The sequence below is a fragment of the Leptomonas pyrrhocoris genome (genome assembly GCF_001293395.1).
Source record: "Leptomonas pyrrhocoris isolate H10 chromosome Unknown, whole genome shotgun sequence".
NCBI lineage: Eukaryota > Euglenozoa > Kinetoplastea > Trypanosomatida > Trypanosomatidae > Leptomonas > Leptomonas pyrrhocoris.
In genome coordinates, this window is record NW_015438362.1 from 322970 (window position 1) to 344278 (window position 21309).

At 52.4% G+C, this 21309-nt stretch overlaps 10 protein-coding genes across 10 annotated transcripts; all 10 read left to right on the forward strand.

Moving 5' to 3' along the window:
- Positions 1-180: 180 nt before the first annotated feature.
- ABB37_03760 (hypothetical protein) lies at positions 181-1131 on the forward strand (the record flags this gene model as incomplete). The annotated part of the gene is made up of 1 exon (XM_015801200.1): positions 181-1131. The coding sequence occupies one exon, from the start codon at positions 181-183 to the stop codon at positions 1129-1131; it is 951 nt and encodes a 316-aa protein (XP_015659820.1).
- Positions 1132-1501: 370 nt separating this feature from the next.
- ABB37_03761 (putative calmodulin) lies at positions 1502-2036 on the forward strand (the record flags this gene model as incomplete). Its single annotated transcript, XM_015801201.1, has 1 exon — positions 1502-2036. Exon 1 carries the CDS (start codon positions 1569-1571, stop codon positions 2034-2036), a length of 468 nt encoding a protein of 155 aa, XP_015659821.1. The 5' UTR covers positions 1502-1568.
- Positions 2037-2494: 458 nt separating this feature from the next.
- ABB37_03762 (mitogen activated kinase-like protein) lies at positions 2495-5640 on the forward strand (the record flags this gene model as incomplete). Its single annotated transcript, XM_015801202.1, has 1 exon — positions 2495-5640. The coding sequence occupies exon 1, from the start codon at positions 2632-2634 to the stop codon at positions 5638-5640; it is 3009 nt and encodes a 1002-aa protein (XP_015659822.1). The 5' UTR covers positions 2495-2631.
- A 509-nt stretch (positions 5641-6149) lies between these two features.
- ABB37_03763 (hypothetical protein) lies at positions 6150-9516 on the forward strand (the record flags this gene model as incomplete). Its single annotated transcript, XM_015801203.1, has 1 exon — positions 6150-9516. The coding sequence occupies exon 1, from the start codon at positions 6295-6297 to the stop codon at positions 9514-9516; it is 3222 nt and encodes a 1073-aa protein (XP_015659823.1). The 5' UTR covers positions 6150-6294.
- A 653-nt stretch (positions 9517-10169) lies between these two features.
- ABB37_03764 (hypothetical protein) lies at positions 10170-11136 on the forward strand (the record flags this gene model as incomplete). The annotated part of the gene is made up of 1 exon (XM_015801204.1): positions 10170-11136. The coding sequence occupies exon 1, from the start codon at positions 10552-10554 to the stop codon at positions 11134-11136; it is 585 nt and encodes a 194-aa protein (XP_015659824.1). The 5' UTR covers positions 10170-10551.
- A 2709-nt stretch (positions 11137-13845) lies between these two features.
- Positions 13846-15313, forward strand: ABB37_03765 (hypothetical protein; the record flags this gene model as incomplete). The annotated part of the gene is made up of 1 exon (XM_015801205.1): positions 13846-15313. The coding sequence occupies exon 1, from the start codon at positions 13967-13969 to the stop codon at positions 15311-15313; it is 1347 nt and encodes a 448-aa protein (XP_015659825.1). The 5' UTR covers positions 13846-13966.
- Positions 15314-15934: 621 nt separating this feature from the next.
- Positions 15935-17968, forward strand: ABB37_03766 (putative mitochondrial hypothetical protein; the record flags this gene model as incomplete). Its single annotated transcript, XM_015801206.1, has 1 exon — positions 15935-17968. The coding sequence occupies exon 1, from the start codon at positions 16085-16087 to the stop codon at positions 17966-17968; it is 1884 nt and encodes a 627-aa protein (XP_015659826.1). The 5' UTR covers positions 15935-16084.
- A 383-nt stretch (positions 17969-18351) lies between these two features.
- ABB37_03767 (hypothetical protein) lies at positions 18352-19001 on the forward strand (the record flags this gene model as incomplete). Its single annotated transcript, XM_015801207.1, has 1 exon — positions 18352-19001. The coding sequence occupies exon 1, from the start codon at positions 18432-18434 to the stop codon at positions 18999-19001; it is 570 nt and encodes a 189-aa protein (XP_015659827.1). The 5' UTR covers positions 18352-18431.
- Positions 19002-19562: 561 nt separating this feature from the next.
- ABB37_03768 (putative 60S ribosomal protein L34) lies at positions 19563-20091 on the forward strand (the record flags this gene model as incomplete). Its single annotated transcript, XM_015801208.1, has 1 exon — positions 19563-20091. The coding sequence occupies exon 1, from the start codon at positions 19585-19587 to the stop codon at positions 20089-20091; it is 507 nt and encodes a 168-aa protein (XP_015659828.1). The 5' UTR covers positions 19563-19584.
- Positions 20092-20712: 621 nt separating this feature from the next.
- Positions 20713-20995, forward strand: ABB37_03769 (putative mitochondrial 40S ribosomal protein S27-1; the record flags this gene model as incomplete). The annotated part of the gene is made up of 1 exon (XM_015801209.1): positions 20713-20995. Exon 1 carries the CDS (start codon positions 20735-20737, stop codon positions 20993-20995), a length of 261 nt encoding a protein of 86 aa, XP_015659829.1. The 5' UTR covers positions 20713-20734.
- Between the last annotated feature and the right edge of the window lie 314 nt (positions 20996-21309).

A 21309-nucleotide genomic window follows, 5' to 3' on the forward strand; every position in this document is an offset into this window, starting at 1 on the left:
CTCCTCCTTTTTTCTGTTTCTTTTTTTTTTCCACTTCGGGTTTACTTTACTTCTGGTAATATCATCCCTATTTCCAACCCTTTCTGTCTAGCAATTATTCCCTTTTATAGGTACAATGCATCTCAACAATTAGCAGAAGGAAAAAAAAAAAGAAATAATAGTGAGGAATTAAACGACACAATGTACCTTTTAAAACTGCGTGGTGGAGTCGTGTTTCCCTCACGAATTTACTGCACGCATCAAGTGCAGAAGAGATTCTACCTCATAAAAAGCGACAAGAAGAAAGATGAGGAAATCGAAGACGTCGAGTTGGTACCGATATTTGAACACGACCAGGTGACACAGAAGGCGTCGCTGCCGAAAGTCGTCTCAGAGCAACAACACGGCTGTGATTGTGATGAACCGCTGTCTAAGCATTTGATGAACACTGTGGGTGGGACACCCTACCGCGTTAGCTGGTATGAGTTTCAAAGTGTCAGTCCGGCTAAGCAGTTTGTGTACTGGGCGTACCGGCGACTTCGCGACCTTCCACCGGAATGGCAGGAGTATTACCGCCGCATGCTGTACCAGGAGGTCGCTGCCAGCCGCTACGTGAACCAAACCTGGGATTGCTTTTTGATGGTCGTCGATGGGTATCGTAAAGCAAAATGGGTCTTGCGAAAATACGGTGTGAAAGTCGACGAGAGTCTGATTCCGCGGCCTTACAACAATTTTTGGGAGGAAACAACACACGAAGAGCGGGTTTGGGCACATCGTCGATCGCACCAAATGAAAGAGCTACAGGCCATGCAACGCGACGACGACGAGATCGTTTTTGGTGCGAATGTTATGGACAGAAAGGAGGTGTCGTATTCCTCTATGAAAAATTTGCAAACGGGTATGCAAGGCGGCACTCCAATTCACGCTCATGATCTATCCGCGCCGAAGGAGTCAGACCTCACCATGTCGCGCCAGGACGAAGAAATGAGCAGTGCCCTCATGTCAAGCATCGAGGACGACAAATTGTGGAATCCAGTTCTCAAGTCACGGCTGCATACGCGGCGACAGCGAGACGAAGTCGAGCTTTATGCCTTTGAAGATGACGACGAGAATTGCGACGATGACACTTCTGGAGCACAAAGAACACCCTAGCAGCGTGGGCATTTAGCGTTTTTATTGTTGCTTTCCTATTCTGCTTACCAAGCTTCGCGTTTTTAGTTTTCCGCTTTCGAAAACGCATAAACATATGCGGTAAATTATTGGATAAGATCAGATTCTAGATTATGAAATGATGCACAGATGAGTAGACTCTATGAGTCAAGGCCATTTGAAAATACGCAACTCACTCACAGGGAAATGCACTATAATAACAAAAGAAAGCTTTTCGTGCCTCTAAAGTTTTTTTCGGTGACAATCATTATTTTCCCTTTTATCTTGCTGTTTTCTTTCGTCCAATTTCCCAATTATCTGTTGCATGAAAAACAACGTAATTATTTTCTGCACTGTTCACATCTTTTCTCAAAGGAGGCAATTTGTACCTCACTTGAGCCACATATTATTAACAGTCGTCACCATCACCTGATTACACGATGGCAGATCTCCTTACACTTCAACAGATCACTGAATTGAAGGAGGCTTTTTCGGCGTTTGACCAAGATTGCGATGGGAATATTACGATTGACGACTTAGAACAGGCTTTCAGTTCCATCGGTCACAAAATCTCGAGGAAAAAGCTGCAGACGATTCTCGAGGAGGCTGATCTCGACTCTAATGGCGTGATCGATTTTCCTGAGTTCCTCACCCTTGTTGCGACGAAGCTGAACGACCCAGAGGAAAAGGAACTCGAGCTGCGACGTGCGTTCCGCATGTATGACCTCGGTAATACTGGCTACATTTCTGTTCCAAACCTCAAACTTGTGATGGGAAGACTAGGGTGCCCGTTAACATCCGAGCAGGCCTTCGATATGATCAGCGAAGCAGACGCTGACGGAGACGGAAAACTGAGCTTTGACGATTTTAGAAGAATTATGACGGAGGGATGGCAAGCTACGGTGTAATGCGGCGCGAAATCTAACTGCGCAGCATTTTGCTCCTTTGTTTTGGAACTGAGATGTATACTAGATGGTGCGTTTTAAATGGATTTTCAGCTTTTTCAGTCTTTCTTTTTTCAAACGAAGAGTGTTGAATCTTCGGAGTAGCTATCTATTCAGAGCCCCAGTGAAATTGGGAAAAGAAACAATTATGTATGCTTGGTAACAGACAAAAGGTGCACTGAAATTAGAATTAGATTGTTGGAGGATCTCTCTCAAATGTCTCCAGTGCACCGGCTCTGCGTTCAGGTACAGGCGAGATGAAATGAACGTCGCCGACTCAAAAGGTGTGTTACCCACTTTCTCGTTTTTCTTCTTTCACTGTTTTTAAATGTTCTTATTTGTTGCTATTGTTCTTCTTTCTGCTATGCCTCTTCGAATATGCTCTGGATTTTTCTTATTTTAAAATTCAATACATCACTGCAAGTTGCGATGCTTGAAGGAAAGCTCTTTTTTTCTGTACCTTCTACTACTCAAGGCTAATTCTATTATTATATCTTATTTCTTTTAATCAAACAAGCAAGCACTACTGTTTTCTGATAGTTTACGTAGAGTAATAACAATGGTCGATGTAGAAGTGCGCATTCCTAGCGACAAATCCGATGTTGTAGACGCGTATTTGGCCCTATGCGTACTGCGGAAGTTACCAGAATATACAAGAGCGCTGAAAAGCGGTTCATCTAGTACCTCGTACCGCGTCATTGACAATTCGATCTCTGCCGCGAGATGGTATTACCGTCGCTACTCTAAATATGAGGGCTTCATACGGCTTCTCAACGCGTATATGGAGGCTGTCAAGTTGGAGGCGGAAGTCACTGCTCTTGAAAAGGCTTACGAAATTGCCGAGCAATGCGAACTGCTCCCGATCCCACAACTTTGCCAACGAATTCCTACGCACGTGGTTTTGGTGTTGGTGTTGTCAGCAGCGTGTTCTCTCGCCGTGGTAATTGTCGTGTCCATTAGTTTAGGGAGGGCACATAAGAATTCCGACTGCTCATGCTCTTCCAGCGGGACGCGGGTGACTTTGGGTGGTAACAGCGAGAACAGCAGACGCGAAAGGGTTGCGGCCATTGTATTGAGCGCGATTTCTCTTTTGTGTTGTTTTGTGATATTTCCGTTGCTCTACACCACCTCGGCACGAGCAATTTACTCTAGCTCGGAGAAACTCGCCGATAAAGCACTGCAGCTGTTGACAAATTGCGAGAAGCACGAAGAGCTTTCAATGAATCCACTGTCAGAAACCAGCGAAATTGGCGATGGTACCGTTGTTGGACGCAACGCCGGTTTTCTGATCGACAAAGACACCGCTGTTCGCAATCGCAAATCGATTACGACGCTGCTGACGGAGGCCACCGAAGACGAGGGGGATGTTGTTCTGCGCAGCAGAGGACTTCCTCCTGTCGCGGTGAGCCTTAGCGCGTTTTACCGGAACACGATCATCATCATGACGAATAACGACGGGCAAATTGTAATGTGGAGCGATGGAGCAGCGGCCTGCTTGGGGTTTAGCGCACGCGACACCGAGGGTAACAACATCAACACGCTTCTTTACGGCGAAAAATCGGTCGAACAGTATGCGACGATGAGGGCGGCGGCGGCAAAAAACCTTGACTTGTCTGAGAAAACATTGACGCTCGCACACATAAGTCTTGGTAGCATCTCAATTAGCGGGACAGTGGTAGGTAGCCGGGACGCCGAAACAAATGAACACCTAGGCTACACGTTGATTGGCTCCGTGCGCTTCGATGAGCTGTCGCAAACCCAAGCTCTTTTCCACTCCTTCTTCGTTGCGGAGCTTCTGCAGATGAATTTGAAGAACCGGCAGGCTCGCCAGATATTGGATTGCTTGCAGTTGAAAAACCTCCGCGACTTCTCTGCGTTGGCGAGGGATTGGAACATTGTTCACATTCGCCGCCTGCTGGCCGATGTGATCAAGGATCGGCACCGCTTCGTCAATGTCGATGTTGACCCCAAAGTGAACGAGCTGCCACCTATTCTCTGCGACGCTGTCAACGTGACGTCGGTGTTGAATCGCGTTTGCGACCTCTTCACCAAAAAAATTCGTATTCGAGTGGAGCAGAAAAGCGTCACAAGCGCCATCTACCAGCTTGTTGTCACTTTTCACCACGACATGGCGGAGGTGGATCAACCGAACCTCTCTGCTATTACGCGGTCGGTCAACGACCTTGGCGGGATGTTGATTGACCTTCCCGGCAGGATACAGTTGTGTTTACCGTTCATGACGAAGGACGAAGGCATCCAAGCACTTACGCCTCAGGAAATTGCCGACCAGAAGTCCACTGGCCACGATCCGTTTGTGGTGCTTCTCCTGGAAAAGAACGCGCTTCATCGGCACAACATCTCTGCCGCCGTGTGGAATTATGGCCACTCGCTTCGACTCGTCGATAATGTTCGCAAAGCATTGGAGGCGATTGAGGATTCCACCAACATCGGCTGCGCAATCGTCGACGTCGATGCAAAAGGCTCGGACCGCGTCATTGAGGGATTGCTATCGAAGCAGATCTACACGATTGAGACCTCCGAAGTCTCCGACGGCGTTGTAAAGCGTGGTGACGCCCTGCTGACGAAGCCGCTGTCCAACGACGAGCTTTTGAGGGAGCTGAACAAGGCAGAGGAGAAGGTGGAAGAAGCCAAGCGCGCAGAAGAGCAAATTGTTAAGCAGCGGAGGATTTTCGAAAAGGTACGAAAGGAGCCGTGGGAGAAGGGACGTTTGCTGGGGCGAGGTGGGTTTGCGACGGTGTACGAGGCGACGTCGACGCTGACGAGCGGCAAGATGGCCGTGAAGATGATTCGTGTGAGCGGCAGCTTCGAGGAACATATCGATGCTTTCCTGAACGAGATTGAAATTCTATGCAAGCTGACGCATCCGAACATCATTCACTACTTCTACTGCGAGCGCGCCGAGACGACGCTGAACTTGTTCATGGAACTGGCCGATCAAGGCACGGTGGCAGACCTGCTGCTGCGCTGCCCACGCCTGCCAGAGAACCACGTCGCGACCATTGCAAAGCAGCTGCTCCAAGCGGTGAAGTACCTCCACGAGTCCGGGATCGTGCACCGCGACATCAAGCCAGGCAACATTCTCATCTCACAAGGCCAGCTGAAGTTGTCCGATTTTGGAACGGCCACCAGCAACATCAACATGGAGGAAGGCACGGTCGGCACCATTACCTATATGGCTCCAGAGGTGGTGGATGGCAAGGCTGGCGGCAAGGAGAGCGACATTTGGTCTATCGGCTGCGTGGTGTGCGAGTGCTTGCAGGTGAAGCGGCCTGGCGGTGGCCTTCTCGGGTACGGCGCACCAAAAGAGTTCCCCAGCGACATCTCTGCCAACGCCATTGACTTCATCAAAGCTTGTATGCACACGAACCCGGTGGAGCGAGCCACGGCTGGTACGCTCCTCTTGCACAACTTCATCGTGCACCTCGACCACGAGGTGTCACAGCTCGCTGAGGTCCCCCCGGAGGCAGCTGCGAACGACGAGGCGAAACCCCTCAAGGACGAGAGCGCGTCGAGCGTCTCAGGCGCGATTAGCTGGTCTTTTGATTAGCGGTGTGAATATTATTCCATTCTACAATTTTTTTTTTCAGATTTTTAGTGTTTTCATGTAAGTTCATATTTCGTTTCTCTTTTTTGGATAGTTCCGTCTGCTGCTTGTCGCGTTCTTCAGACCAGCAACGACACTATGTTGCGCAAGGCATCCAAAAATACATATATCTGAACGAAACAATTTCATGCAAATACTCACTGGTGACGGTGTAACCAGTCGCTATGAAAGAGCTCCAATAACAAGGCCAGCATATGTATTTGTACACAGTGGTCTCGCTCCAGGTGCTTTGCTTTCTGCTCCTTCACATCTCCTCCTTATCGTGATTTTTAAAGTTACGATCTTGATAGCGCCTCTCTTTTGTGTGTGTGTGTGTGTGTGCAGTTCCTGCGTTTGCCGCCATTTGCTGCTCTCACGGTGTTGTTTCTATTGTGTGGTCGGGAACATCTCTCTACACCTCGCTTTTCTCTTCCCGTCTAATCTCCGCTCCCTCTTCTTGACCGCGCCACGCGTATGGTGTGTGTTCGTGCAGCAAAAAAAAAAACACAACAGCACACCCACGCACATCCACACATACCTGTAGGTGTAGTGCGTTTTCTTAGCTGCGTAATCCCCCCTTTCTCCCCTTTCGAAACTCAAAGGAAAAAAACCAAGAGCATGGAAGGGAAAGCCTCGGACCAGGGGCCGTCGCAAAGGTTCTCCCTTTCCCCCGGAGAAGCCCTGCTATGTTATGACCCTAAGCAGCGCCACGCGAGGCTACAGGACTTCAGAGCGGAGGAAACACGCCCGATGTTGGCGAATAGATACTTCAGCGTAGACAACGCGGAGTTATGGAAGCCGTCCCTGTTGCAATCCTTCGGCGGGACTTGCCACCGCGCCACGTACGTCAATGACTTTCACGTGCTGCTATGCAACCGCCGGCTCGTTCTCGTCGACAGTAATGGGCGACACCTCACATTTCCACCATTTGAAGAGCCTCTCAACGACGCCTATGCGGAGAGAATTTCGGAGCACTGCGTATTGGTAATCGTCGCACTGACGTCCGAAGTTCACGTTGCCCTCATTAGCGACGGCGAAGGACAGAGGACCGATATGCTACAGAGTGTTGCGTGCCGGACAACGTTTCCCGTAGCCCGGATTCATCACTTCAAGAAAGGCCTTTACGGCTTGTGCTGCGACAACTGCACGTTGGAGAGTTTGTCCATCAAGCTCCGCAACGCGCGATCGCTGCATCCCCAGCTCGAAGCCAACATCTTGGCGAGCCGGTGGGAACTGGCACAAGTGGCGCTCGACTATGTCTCGAAGGAGCGGTACGTCCACAGCTTCTTCGATCATTACAAGGGTTACCTGCTGCTGCTGTCGAATTCTCGGCTGCTCCTGTGGATGTACCGCGACGAGAGTCATATGCGTCTCGAGAGCTCTCTGAACGTCTCGAGAATCTCCGCCGCCGCGGTCGTGGCTCCGCTTGCAGAGCAAGACGAAGAGGAGCAGATCGCCGTGCTCATCACGAGCAGCGGTGGCCGCGTACCTCTCTATTTGGTATGCGACCTTCGCAAACCTCTCAAGGGTCCGACGCTTGCCTTTGGCGAAGTCAGCAACCTCCCTAAAGGGGTGGCGAATGCGTCCGTATCGATGGTTACCTCCTGCGGCACCAGCCTCCTCATAGCGGACCAAGCAACCGCCTCGCTGGTGCTGTCCACGCAATGCGAGCTTTTCTGTGAAGCGTACCGCAGCCCCATTAGCCGTGTCGTTTCTCAGCTTTTTCTCGGAAAGCGAATCTGCGGCGTGGGTGCAAGGCGACGCAGCGGTGACGACGGTGATTTTGTGACGTTTTTTGTGTACTGCGGTGACTCCACCGTCGTGCTAATTCGCCGCGTGCCGCGCGGGCAGCTGCTTCAGCGCCAGTTCTCCGCCTCCGCCACGAACGGCATTTCTGCGCTCCGCTTGCTAGACCCTGTCACGCGCGTGGATGTGCTCCTGGATGCCGCCTTGGGTGGCTTGTCGCTGCAGCACGTGTCGGACTGCCTGAATCCGCTGCTGCTACCGCGCGAGGCGACTCCGAACGTGGCTGAGCTGTCCGACGGCGCCAAGGGCATTGTGCGTCACACGATGCGCAACCTGGGCGAGCTGTCGCGGCTCTGTTCCTCGTTTCAGTACTGGCGCCTCTCTGAGGAGCTGACCCAGTCTCGGTCGAAGCTGGAAAAGTGCTGCGACCTGCTCACCAAAGTCCTCCACTGCGACGGGTGGCTCGACTGCCCCCTCGGGGAGAACTGGAAGTGGAGCAGCAACTTTGCTGTCGCACTGCCCAGCGAGAACGCCAGTAGCAGAAGATCTGCTCTCAACGCACAGGCCGAGCTGCTGCAACTGCTTCTGACTTCTCTCAGGAGCGCTGCCACCATCGCGTGGTTGTATGAGATGATGCTGCAGAGCGATCTCACCTACCGTTTCCCCGGTCGGCTGGAGGACATGCTGTGGAAGGGCGACCCGTCGGCGATCGAGACCACCTTCTGCATGGATCTGCTCGCATTGAGCAACAAGGAGGTGACAGATAAGCTCATCCAGAGCAGGCAGGAGCTGCCGCAGCGCTGCCGCCTTGCCGCCACGCTTCTCTCCCTCGTGCTGGCCGACTCCTTTGACAGGGTCACCGCGTACGTGCGAGAGCACATTCTCGACATTGCCCGCTGCGATTTGCTGGCCTACACCAACGAAGTCATCGAGACCCACTTCCCCGGCTCCCAGTCGCGTCTTCTCCTGTTGGTCTACTACTACCCCCACCACCGCAGCGCCTCCTCCGACATTGTCGCCCTCGTGGAGCGCATCGCGTCTGTGGAGCTCCTCCACCGCACGCTGTCCGCCATCCTGCACGACCCTGCCTGCGACGACGATCTCACGGCTGTCCTGCTCGACTGGATGGAGAGCCACTCCCTCGCGGACAGCCGCATCCCCACCTTTGCCCAGGTGGTTGTAGAGGCGAACCTCAACGTGGACCCCGCCCACACCCTCGCCGGGCGGTTCTTCTCGTCCTGCAAGCAAGAGACCGCCGGGCACGGGCAGCAGGCGTCGTTCCGCTTCGGCGAACTGGCACGCAGCGAGCTTGCCGTCCCCCTGGCCGGCCGTCTTCTTTCTGCGGAGCATGCCCTGCAGGCCACGCCATCCGACGTGGACCGCGTCACCCAGTTTGTTCTCTTGCTGCAGCAGCAACTGGCGAACTTGATCGACGAGCACCTGCAAAACGGCAAAAATCTTTTGTTCACACGCAGCAGCATCGAGAATGATCTGGCGCTGCTGCGGGAGCACTACCTCGGCGAGAACCGTTTGTTTGAGCTCTCGGGGCGGTACAAAGCGCTCGGCGGGTGCAGCATTCAGCTGGACTTGCTAAAGATCCACCCGGACTCCGCTCCGTTCGCCATCGCGAGCGCCATCACTGGCGTCCTCACGTTTCTCACGGCGGTTGGGTTGCCGGCGACGGAAGCCGTGCGTCGCGTGCTGCGGGAGTACCTGGACAGCTTCCAAGCCCCGCTGCCTCTTTTTCCTTTCGTGGAGTTTCTGGCGTTTGACGGGCAGTCCCCTTCCACGACCATCCACGAGCTCGCCGCCGCTGGGGTGCAGCTACCGGTGCTGTTTGACACCTTCATGAGCCTCCTGGACGGACACAACAACCCGCTCTTTCCCCTGCGGGAAACAGTGGCGGCGGTGGCGCAGCTCGTGCCAAAGATCGATATGAGTGTGCAGCACATCTGCGCAGCGCACCTGCTCGAGTGCAGCCGTAGCCTGCTGGATGGCGATCAACGCACCGTTTCGTTGTCAGACGAGGATGAGGCATTTTTGAAGGAGATCGGTGACGAGATGCGCCGACTATCGCAGCAAACAAGCCGGTGAAGAGCCTGCCGTGTCTTCCCGTCTATCTGCTCCCGACAGCGTCTCTACGCGACTTAACAGGTTGTACAGCTGCAAAGAAGAAGAAAAAGAGCGGAAAAAACTTCCATTACTTTTGGTGTGTCACGTTGGAGTACGTCCTTTTTTTCTCTTTCATCTTCCTCTTCACTTTTGAAGCAGGAAAGAGAGAGCAATGGACCTCATTGGGCATAGATTCTGCACAGCACTTAACATTAACCCAAAGCAACAAAAGAAGAAAAAAAAGAAAAGGAACAGATTGCTTGCAAGTCAAAGGGATGTCCTAGGTAGTCACTTTTTGTCTTCTTTAGGTCTCTGCGAGCAAAGTATAACGGGTGAGTAAAACTGTGCGAGACGCCGTGCAGTTTCCTTTTTTTTCTATGGCGCGTCAAGCACACAATGGAAAACAAAGTGTTTTTTTTTTATTCCCCTCTTGCTCTCCGTCTTTTATGGGTGCGTGGGCGTCTTCATTTCATCTCTCCTCGCAAACGCTTCGCTGCAACGCTTTTTTTTCTCTTTCTCCCCCCCCTCTTCATCGTCACTCTTCTCCTTGGCACTCTTTCCTTGTACCCGTCGTGTGTATTTTCTTGGGGGTTAAAAATGTCTTCCACATCAACCAACGCCCACGACACCTCTACAGAATTCTTTCCTTTCTTCTTTTCTTCAAGAGGAAGTATTCAAATCGTCTAGTTTCTAAACAAAACTCCTTTTCAAGACATTCGCGGTCGTACTAAGCACTCAACTTTCATATATATATATTCTCTTTCTCTGATTGCTTCTGTGCGGGTCTCCTCTGCGCTCCACCTCTCCACTGCAAAGCGCTACGTAAGTATCCTTGACCCCAGGGAGAGGAAAGCAGGATTCACAGCAAAGAAAAGGAAAGAAAAGAGAGCTGCGGAAAAGTAATCCAAAGCGAAGTATAGAGACTTGATCAGTCGATTGAGCATTCTTTACCATCTCTTTCCCCCTTTTTTAAGTTGATTCTTCATCTCAGCTGATTGCATTCACCAAAAAGCACACATGCTCCGTTTGTGCGCTGCATTGCGCGCAGCCAGCGCACTCAGGCAGCCGCACTTGTTCCACATTGACTTCTCCGCAAAGCACATGCCAGGCCGCCTCTACTTCGCTGACCGTGCTGCCAAGTCCACTTCACAAGAACCCAACTTCGTCTGCCTTGATAACGCCATGGCTTGCCAGTCTGCCGATTCGAATGCCGCCGTCCTAATAAGAAGTGGCGCGCCGAAAGACGATGAGCTCCTTCAAACGGGCTGCATGCGGTTTCAGGGTGGCGGCGCCGCATTTGTTTTCCGTCACCACCGTCTTCTTTTTCAGGGCATCGGCGACGCTGCCGTGCAGACCCACGAGGTGTCTCTCCACCACGACGACATCTTTGCGCTCGTGAGTGGCATGCACCGACAAGAGGACATCGACGCCTGGGTTCGCGCTGTTGAAACGGCCACCGTGGAGGGTGACGTCGAGTACGTTGCGGAAGAGATGTTGCTCCAGATGCGATGCGTGACAGAGGGTTGCACGTCCGTTGTCGCGCGGGTCTCTAAGTTCTCTACCGGATTGCCGGAGCCGCCATGTTGCTCGCAAGCTCTCTAGAAGATGCGTGAAGAGAACAGAAGAACGCAGGATACAAAACCAGAGGGGGGAGGAGGAAAAAATGCGCAGCGCCAACACGTTTCAAGCGCTGAGCCGCTTTTTCCCCTCCTCTCTGCAGAGACCGCTTTTTTGTTTTCCTGATCGCTGCATGAAGGCCTCAAGGCAGGAATTTGAACGGAAATGTTTTCGATGAGTTATACAACTACACATTTATAAAAGGTATCCTACACCAACAAATGAAGACATTCATGCGTTTACCCACTTTACTAATTTTTTTCTTTCTGTTTTTGCTGTTTTCATCATTTCCTCTCTTTCTTTTTTTTTTTCTGTTTTCTGCGTTGTCTTTTTTTTTCCAAGAAAAGTAGAAGACGAAGATTACGTGGGAAGAAGCCTGACATTTCCTCCTGTTTCATTTTCCGTCTCCATTTTTTTTTTTTTTGGGGGGGGGGTTTCTTTAATCTTTCACTGTTTATAGTGCTCTTTGCATCAAGTGGTTTTAACGCACCATACCTGTTGATATCGAGTCCGGGAGTTTGGAATGCAGTGTCACGAGCACGTGCATTTCTTAAACTCCCCTTTTCTGCTCTCTTCTTTTTCCTTACTTGCTTTCCACCTTTTCCTGGGCTTTTTATCATTTCAAATGGCGTCTTCAGTAAATGGTGTTTTTTCCTTTTAGGATGGCTGTACGCGTTTGTTCATTTTTGATTTCCATTGAGTGGCATTAAATGTCGTGTTCTTCCCTCTGCGTGTCTCCTCTTGCGCGTGCTTTCTTCTTTTCCTTGTCATGTAAGGAGCACCCAAAGGAGGAATAGCAAGAGGTAGAAACGGAAAAAAAAAAAACGCGCTTCGCCAATGAACACATGTACAGAAACCCGGTAAGCAGAATCAGAAGCACGTTTTGGCTGGTACAGGGAGCAGAAGCACCAACATTTTATTCGGCTACCCAGTGCAGCGACGTGTTATTCCAAACTTTCTCCTCTCTTTTTCTTTCTGGTCTTTCCTGTGTAATTTCCTTTGACATTTTTTGTTTGTCTGTTGGCTTCACGTGTTTGCTTGCTGTTGCGAGTTCCTTCCTACCGCTTTTCGCCCCACACCGACCTTTTGTTCTCTCTTTTGTGGTTCATGTCTCTTTTCTTTTGCTGTTCTGTCCAGTTTCGTTTTCATTCCGTCAAAACAGATGCTCGAATCAAGCGACATGCATGTATAAAGCTAATGAGGTATTTTTTTGTAACGCAAAAGCAGAAGGTTTGTTGGAACTCTGGACAGCTGTACGAGTTTTTTCTTTTTCTTTTTTTATAGTGTGTCTGTGCGCCAGCGAGAAAAAGATTGCCCTTCTCTTTTATGTCGGGCTTCTTTTTTCTTTTTTTTCCCTGATTTTGACCGTTGAGTGGTGCACGTTGACGTTTTCTTTGAGAAACAAGTGTAGTTTTGTACATGTAGACGTTTTCGTAAGAAAATTTAAACCGTCTGTTTTCTGTTTTGTTGGTTTGCTTTCTCTTCTTGTCTTTTTCTTTTACCATTTTATATAACGCTTCTCTCTTTCTTTTGCGGTTTATGTATGTCACCTTTTTCCTCTCCTTCTTTTTCTTTCTTTTGTTGTTTCACCGGGATTTACGCAGATACAAGCAAACACGCTTGCGGAAGGAAAACACACATACGCACACAGGAATAGGGAATCGAGGAACGCTACGGGCACTGCGAGCGATGCGTTGCATCAGTAGGAGAAGAGGAGGGAATACTTGAAAGTGAGTTTTTATTTCTCTTCTGTTACTGTTGCATGTGTTGCGAGCGCAGCTTTCTGAAGTGATGCGTTCTTGCTCTCCTTGTGTATCCATATATATATATATAGCCATTCTTTTTGTTGTTTTTGTTGTTCGACGAATTGGTATCATGTGATGATTTCCTTTTACGCCCTGAAGGCGGAGCTTTTTTCTTTCCACACTGATCCAGCTTTACTGCTTCAGCCGACATTGTACATTCACTATTGAATAGAAGGAGAAGAGGCCATTCTCCCTTGAATGGAAAAGAGTTTCTTCTCCCTTTTGTTTTCGCCACTTCAGCGCTTTCGCGGACAATGCAGTATCCGTGCCGTACGGGTCGCTTCAGCAAGAATTAGTTACATGGGAGACGTATGCACATGCACTCACTCCCCACACCGCTTTTGAGTGTGTTCGGGTTTTTCCCCCAATTTTGCTCCCACTACTCTTGAGGATACTGTCACTGCTCCCGTCGCTTCTCCCCCCCCCCTTAATTTTCATTTCTCCTTTTTGTGTTAAGGAGTTGCATTTAAAGTACAAGAAGGAGTTGCGTCCCCCTTTTTTTTTTTGAGACAGCGATGTAAGGAAATAAACGGACTTGTTGACTTGACGTGTTATAGTGGCGAGGGAAACGGTTTTTAAAGTCAAACGGAATTGATTGTGAACACTACTATTCACGGTCTCTCTGCACCGCAGTTCTACCGTGAACCGTTGAGACTCGTACAACAAAGGGCAAGTAAAGCGATCTCGCGTGTGCGTGACAGGATTGCAACAGGGTTTGGCCTTTCTTGGATCTTTGGAACGCCGCATCGCTAGAGAAGGTGAATAAGCTGTCACGCATGAACTGTCTCGCACTTTACTCTCGCACTTTACTCTCGCACTTTACTCTCCCCTCTCTCTTTCTCTCTCTGTGTGTATGCATGTGGGGCGCTGGTGCTGGTTCTGCGTGGGCAGTGGCACTTTTTCTACTTTCCTTCTGTCTGTTGTGAAGCGAGAGCAAAGGGAAAAGGCAGTTGACTCTGCTTCATTAATACAAACACCATAATAGAGAAAAACACACACACAGTTTAGACATGCCGCCAAAGAAGAAGATCACAAGGCGCATCTTCCTCAACGCGGGCGAGGAGTATACCTTAACGGGAAACGGCGCCATATTAATCACGCTTCAGTCTGGTGTGCTGGATGTGGCCGGCGTTATGCTCGAGACGAATCGGCCGTACACCTTCTATTTACACCCCGACAGGCAGTTCATCATCGTCTTCACGCTCGAGGGCGGCGTCTGCGTGGTGTCGAGCGACACAAAGGTGGATGCGCGCCGTGATGTGGCCAGGGCCGGCAAGCTGGTCCAGATGACCCGACGCACGCTGCTCGCAACACGACGGTCCAAAGTGCTTGTTATTGGACGCCCCCACTGCGGCAAGACGCTCGCCGCGCACACGTTGTGCAACCTGCTCATGCGCTACGGCAGCGACAAGAAGAGTGTTTTTCTGATGGACCTAAATGCGGAGTCGAACTGCCTCTACGCCCCAGGTTGTGTGTCGTGCATTCAGGTTCCAGATTCACCGCTCTGGCCGGGCTTAACCGCCAGCCCAACGTTGCTGCCACTGTCGTTGTATATAGGCGCCGCTGTCTGCCCCTCTGCCAGCAACGTGAACTCCCACTTGCACTACTACGAGCAGCTGAACGAAACGGCGATGTCGTACGTTCAGGAGCTGCGCGGTGCTGGGGGGCGGCAGCAGCAATCTTCTCTCTCACTGCTGCCTAACGAAATAGTATCGCACGTCGTAGTGGATGCCCCGGCGCCCCTTGAAGATCTGCAGGAGGGTGTGTGGTACCGGAAGCTGATCGAGGTGCTGCGTCCCACACACGTGGTGATCGTCGGAAGCCGCGATAGTGGTGAGGAGAACTGGTCTACGTTTCTGCAGGAGGACGTGCAGCGCGTGCTGCCGGACTGTGAGTTTTTCTTCACGGACCCGGTGGCGCACCCCTGTACGAAGTCGTCGAGTCGTGAGCTACTGAAGGAGTACTTCAACGGCTCTCCTTTCTACTCCTTGGGGTGCTCGAAAGTGGTTGTCCCGCTCAAGTCACTCGTCTTTGTGGAGGAGTCGAGCGAGGGCGGTGGTCCCAGCAGCGCGGAGGCGATGTCGATGCGCGTCGTGCACCCCGACGAATCGTTCCAGAATCTCGTGTGTGCGCTGTCGCACGCGGAGCTGGTGGAGGAGGCGTCGTTGGCGCCCATCGCTGGGCTCATGACGGTTGTGTACGTGGATGAGGAGAACGAGGAGGTGGCGCTGCTCCTCCCCGCCGCAGAGGAGCCGCTGCAGCGTCGCATAGTCATTGTGCCGCAGACGAAGTATCGGGACACGCTGCGCATGACGAATGCACAGGTGACGGCGATGGAGGAGTCTGTTGCTGTTTGAACGGCTGCTCCGTGGTGCACCGGAAAGAAGGTCTAGAGCGCGTTTTCCTCTTTTGTGCCGCTCTCCCTTCTTCTTGATGGCACGGAGGACACAGTGCGCCGCTGTGAGATGGCTGTGTTGCGTGTGTGTGCGTGTGGAGGTCTCCGAACGAGACGGCCCTTTTCTTGCTCGTCCTTTCTTCGATGACGCAAGATCGATTTGGGAGAATAGTCTGTAGATAAATAATTTGTGCAGGGCTGAAGTGGAGGTTTGTGTTTCCTGTTCACCGCGGCCTGTACATTCAACAACGTATAAAGGTACTAAGATGAGCAACCCAACGCTGTTTAGCTGGAAGCACAAGCCTTTTCTAGCGACTGTGGCTCCTTTTGCCAACTCACACTGTTCACAACAATCGGCGTAGAACAAAAAAATGCATAGTGGACTTGAAAAGGACGCAGTCGAGGTATACTCGAATACGATGTGTCGCAGCTCATTGCCTGTAACAGACTTGTAAACACGTAGACGGTGAGGTATCGTACCAATGTCAGCTTTTCTTCTTCCTTTTTACCTGTGCCGTGTCTTTTCTCTTCCTTTGACTTCCTCTTCGTCGTTTCAACTTTCCTTAATACATATTTGCGCATAAGTGCTTTCTGCAGTAGAGCGTGAAAGGTACGTCGTAAGGCACACGCACACACACAGACCTCTTTCCAGTGAAAACAAAAGAAAAGTAAAGGTTACCATCACACAACACGCACACGGAACAATCGTAGAGAGGGGGAAAAACTATCGCAAATGCGATCGAGTACGCTGGTGCGGAATCCGCATCGAATTTCGTGGCGGACGCGTGCAAAGCGTGCGATTCAGCGGAATGTGCGCAAGTACGTGCCCGACCCTCGCGACAACCCGCTGACGGAGACCCCCCTCAGCGCAGAGGCGTACGCCAGGACTGCCCAGCAGCAAGAGGGTGGTGTGCGCATCGGCATCCGTCCCGGGCAGTCGATCGAGGAGTACATGGCGGAGCGCGACCGCAAGTGGCTCGGCCAGCAGCGAGACGAATTTGCTCACCACATCAAAGACGATCACCTCCCCACCACGAAGGACGGACTCCCATTTTTTGCCGCCGGCACGCGTGAGACGTACATGGACGTCGACGCGGCGAACAAGCTCGTGCACACGCCAGAGGCGAAGGACTACGAGATGGATGAGGAGACGCAGCTGCTGCGACGACAGCTGCAGGTGGAGAAGGAAGAGGAGTACCGCAAGTTTGTGGCCGAGGCGAAGCGGGCGGACATCTCAATGGCGGAGACGCAGAAGCGGCGCCGCCCGCACCCGAGCGATCCGAACTACGACCCTTTCAAGATGACGCCGGGCTACCGCCCACAGGACAGTGTGGCCTTGGCCCAGTGGCTGAAGCGCCAGCGTGAGTCCGGCAAGTCGGCCAGCGGGCTGTCGCTGCAAACAAAAGAGGGCCAAGAGCGCTTCTACAACGAGGAGAAGATGGCGACGCAGTACAGCGCAAACCCTTTCGCGAATCGCATTGAGATTCCGCGCGGGCTGTCCTCGATGCGCATCACTGCCTACTCCCCGGATAGCATCTTTATCAACGACAAGGAGGTCATCGGCTCGTGCATTGTGACAGAAAAAGGCTACTACCACTGGAATGTGAGCAGTTTCGAAGAAGTAAATGAGCGGACGCTGGCGATGCTGCTGCACATGTACCCGGTGCCGGACGTCGTTTTCCTCGGGACGGGGCGTAACCTCTACTTCATCGACGAGGAATTGCGTCTCGCTTTCCAGAAGCGGGGTACGGTGATTCATTGCCTGACGACGCCACAGGCATGCGGCCACTTCGGTGTGCAGCTGTCCGTGTCGCGCCGCTCTGCTATGGCGGTCATCAACCCCATCCCGACCAACGGCTACGGCGTAGAGTGCTTCGGCGACTTTGTAGAAAACGACATGTTTTCCTTGTCCGACACCCAGCTCGGCATCTCGCCCATGCGGCAGTTCTCACCCTCGATGTTTAAGCCGAACAAGGTGGCGGAGAAGTACCGCGCGACGCAGGGCACCGGCATTGGTCCGCAGTACCACGAGCTCAGCGACGGACGGCTGGTGCGGCCGGGCACGAGCGGCACGAAGCTGCGACCGATGCTCGAGCCAGGCGAGACAGTAGACTGGGAGAAGCTGCCCTCCTACTACCACTGGTACCCCAAGGAGGAGCTTCACGACTACATTGAGAACACGACGTGGCGGGAGATCAAGGGCAAGGCGACGGGCAATGCCACGGAGAATCGACTGTACACGGCCCTCCGGGGCGACTCCTACGTCAAGGAGGACTCACCGACGCCGGAGCTGGCACCGTGGAACTCGGCGACGATCCCCATCACCAAGTTCCCGCACGAGCGCAACGAGGAGGAGATCATCGTCGAGGATCCCAAGACGGGTCGCATCATCGGCATGGAGCGCGACACCTACGAACGCTGGAAGCGCATGATGAAGGAGCGCAGGGCTGGACTGCCCGAGAGCGATCCGGTGGAGTATGATCAGGAGCGCTACGTCACGAACAAAGATGGCATCGTCTTTGATCTGTCAAAGATGAAGTACCGCCCGATTTTTGAGGGCCGCTGGAACCCGCGCCGCCAACAGAGTACGGGCCGTACCAACCCGATCATGACGTAGTCTGTTTGGGCCTTTTGAAGGCTGCGGTCACGGCTTCTTTTTGGTAGTGGCTTTGAGATGCACCTGCATGTTTTTTTTGTTGAACTATCGTTTTTGCCGATTCGCTCACAGCAGTAGCTAACGCTGCATTTTACGATTCAACCACAAAGAGGAGTATTCTGTGGTTTCCTTCGAGCGGCTTCGCTCGTTGATATCGCGTGCGTTGCGAAGAGATGAGAATGTGAATGCGTGCTGACCTTCCGTTTTGTGATGTGTGTGCTGTGCGGAAAGATCAAAGCGATGGACTTAAAGTGGCGAGGAAGGAATCGTCTGACATTCTCTTTTCTTCTCTGTCCTTCATTGTTTCTTCTCTTTGATTCTTCCGCGGCTTCGTTTTATCCTCCAGGCTGGTTAACCGCTTTGTGTCGCCGCCACTGTACTTCTTTTGTGACCTGCACACACGCACACACTCGCACAGAGGCCCATGCTGCTGACCATCGTCGGCACGAATGGTCCTCTCTTTGTCTTCCGAAAGTCGACCGAGACAGCCGACTTTTTATCCTCCCACTACCCACAATTCGCGAAGAGGTCACTGGGATGGCAGCTAAGTGTTGAGGAGGTCTACTGTCTTCAGTCGCGGCAAGACAGTTGCGCAGAGGCGGGGCCAGGAAAGGCGCCTGACTTCGCCGTCTCCTTCGAAGCCGCTAGCGCGGTGGAGCAGTACACGGCGCTGCGGAAGGCGTACGCGTCGGATTGCTTCATTTACAGCGAGCTGACGCTTCGCCACGGGTACAAGCTCCGTCACGGTAGTTCGTTTGGGGCGAGCTACATTGGCTATCGAGACCTCAACGAACACGGAGAGTGTCTCTTTTTTACGGGACCACTGACCGCCCTCGAACAGGTCCGCGCTGTGCGTACGGCACACAGTGTTGGGAAGGAGGCTGTGATGGTGCTCGTTGTCGCCGAGGAGGCGGGTGTGACGCTGACTCGCTTGGGCGGTGGTCGTGCTGCACCGGAAGTTGCACACCGTCGAAAAATCCGTCGAAAGGAGTGAGGAGAGTCTCTCGTACGGTGATGCGTGTGCATGAGTACATGCTTTCCTCTCTTCGACGTGCAGCACGTGCTTTGCCGTTGGAATCACCTCGCCTGTTGCCACCTGACTTGAGGAGAGAAAGGTGGGACTGTGCCCCGCTCATTGGTCTTTCATGTTGCCCGTGCCGCAGCTCTTCTGCTCTGAAAAGCCCAACAACAACAAAAAAAAACAAAGGAAATTACTTTCAACTAATCGGCTCGCCGATCATTGTTTCGGACTGTGGATTTGCCTACGACCGCAACTATGCGTCAGCAAATAATGACTACTGTCTTCCTCCCCCCATCGATGTCAGCGCTGCCGGACGTAGAAGCCTCATTTTATGCGGTGGTCTCATGACCAAAGAAAAAGCGTAACCGGCACAGACACGATTTTTTTTTCTCTTTTTCACTTCTATTAGTGAACGTTCGATTTTTCTCAGTTGCACCTCTCTCTCTCTCCTCACCCCTCCCTCTTTTTGTCTTCTTATTTTTCCTTTCAAATAAACTCCTCCAACCGGCGTCGCCACCCCATTTACCTCTCGGCAGTGCGAAATACTCTCAAGGAGATGTCGTGCCCTCGTGTTCAGTACCGCCGTCGCATGCACTATGCCACTCGTGGCAACCGCATGAAGATGGTCCGCACCCCGGGCAACAAGCTCGTGATGCAGAAGCGCACGAAGCGCTCGCAGGGTGTCCACACCCCGTGGGTGCTCGGCCACAAGCGTCTCGGCGGCACGAAGGCGCTGCGCCACATCGACGCCCGCCTGGCCTCCCGCCACGAGAAGAGCGTCTCGCGCGCCTACGGTGGTGTGCTGAGCCATGCCCAGGTCCGCGACCGCGTCGTGCGCGCCTTCCTCGTCGAGGAGCAGCGCATCGTGAAGCAGGCCCTGAAGGAGCACGCGAAGCTGAAGCGCTCGAACAAGCGCACCATCAACAAGAGGAAGAGCAAGCAGTCGAAGAAGGAGGCGATCGTGAAGAAGATCTCCGCCAAGACGGTGTCCAAGAAGAAGGTCCCGGCGAAGAAGGCCGCTACCGCGCGCGCCCCGATCGGCTCCAAGCTGGTGAAGAAGTAAAACGCTTAGCTGACAATCACCTCCTCCTTTGTGCGCTACTGCATTTCGTGTGTTCGTGTATTCGCATTCTTGATTTCGTTCCTTTCTATTACTTTACCTTAAAAACAAAGCAAAAACAGGAAAGAAAAACAGCAACAAACACTCCAAAAAGGGAGAAGCAGAAGTGTGGGTCGTGCACGCGCATTTGTCTACTAATGCGCCATATTCCCGCGTTGGTTTCGTTTGTCAGCTAGTCATCAAGTGCATCTCAGCCTTTCGCATGTGGGGCGAACGTACTCGAGCAAAGCCTCAGAGCGTTGTGTTCCCAAGTTCATGAAGAGGTGCGTGCCTTGCGTTCTCTAAACTAGTGAGAGCAGAAACAGCAGCTTGCTGGCTTTTGAGTTTCCGTGTGGTTTAGTGGCGTTCCCGCACAACAGGAAAACCGAAACCATGTCCCCTACGATTCTCTTGTGGTCACCGCCGTCTTGCTCTCCACTTCTCCTTCCTCTACACTTTCCGCCTTTCCTGCTTGCCTTTTCCCGCTTGTACCTGTGGGTGTACTGGGCATCATTTGTATTCTTATGTAAAACTCTCAAACCCTCGCACATCCGTGCTCTCCTCGTTTTTCCTTGCCATTCTCGCAGGTCCCTACTCCCTTCTCATCATGGGCTTCTTCGACGCGGATCTCAGCTACCCCACCGTGCGCACGGAGCGCATGCGCCACAAGCGCCGTCGCCTGGTGCAGGGCCCCAACTCCTACTTCATGGACGTGAGCTGCCCGCGCTGCAAGTGTGTGACGGTCGTGTACAGCCACGCCACGACTTCGGTGGAGTGCAGCAAGTGCTCCAAGAAGCTGTGCCGCCCGACCGGCGGTAAGGCGATGCTCGTCGAGGGTTGCGGCTTCCGTCGCAAGCCGGATCACTAATGCAGTTAAATTTTCCAACCTATGATAAGGTGGGGCCATCGCGGCTTTGCTTTTTCGTTCCGTTGGTTTTTTTATTGACTTTTTGATGACCTCCTCCAAGGACCACCAGTAGTTATGTGATTTTCTTTTCATACTTCTCATCTTACTATTAAAAACAACAACAAAAAAGAAGCAGAAGCAACCACGTACAGCTCTCGTTTTCTTCAGACTGCGCGCTGCACGGTGCTCATCATCTGGCGCTGCGCCGTGTAGCTTCTGTTGCCGGTGGACCGCGAGTGGCTTTCTTTGCCATCAAAGCGTGTCGGCGGAGGCGA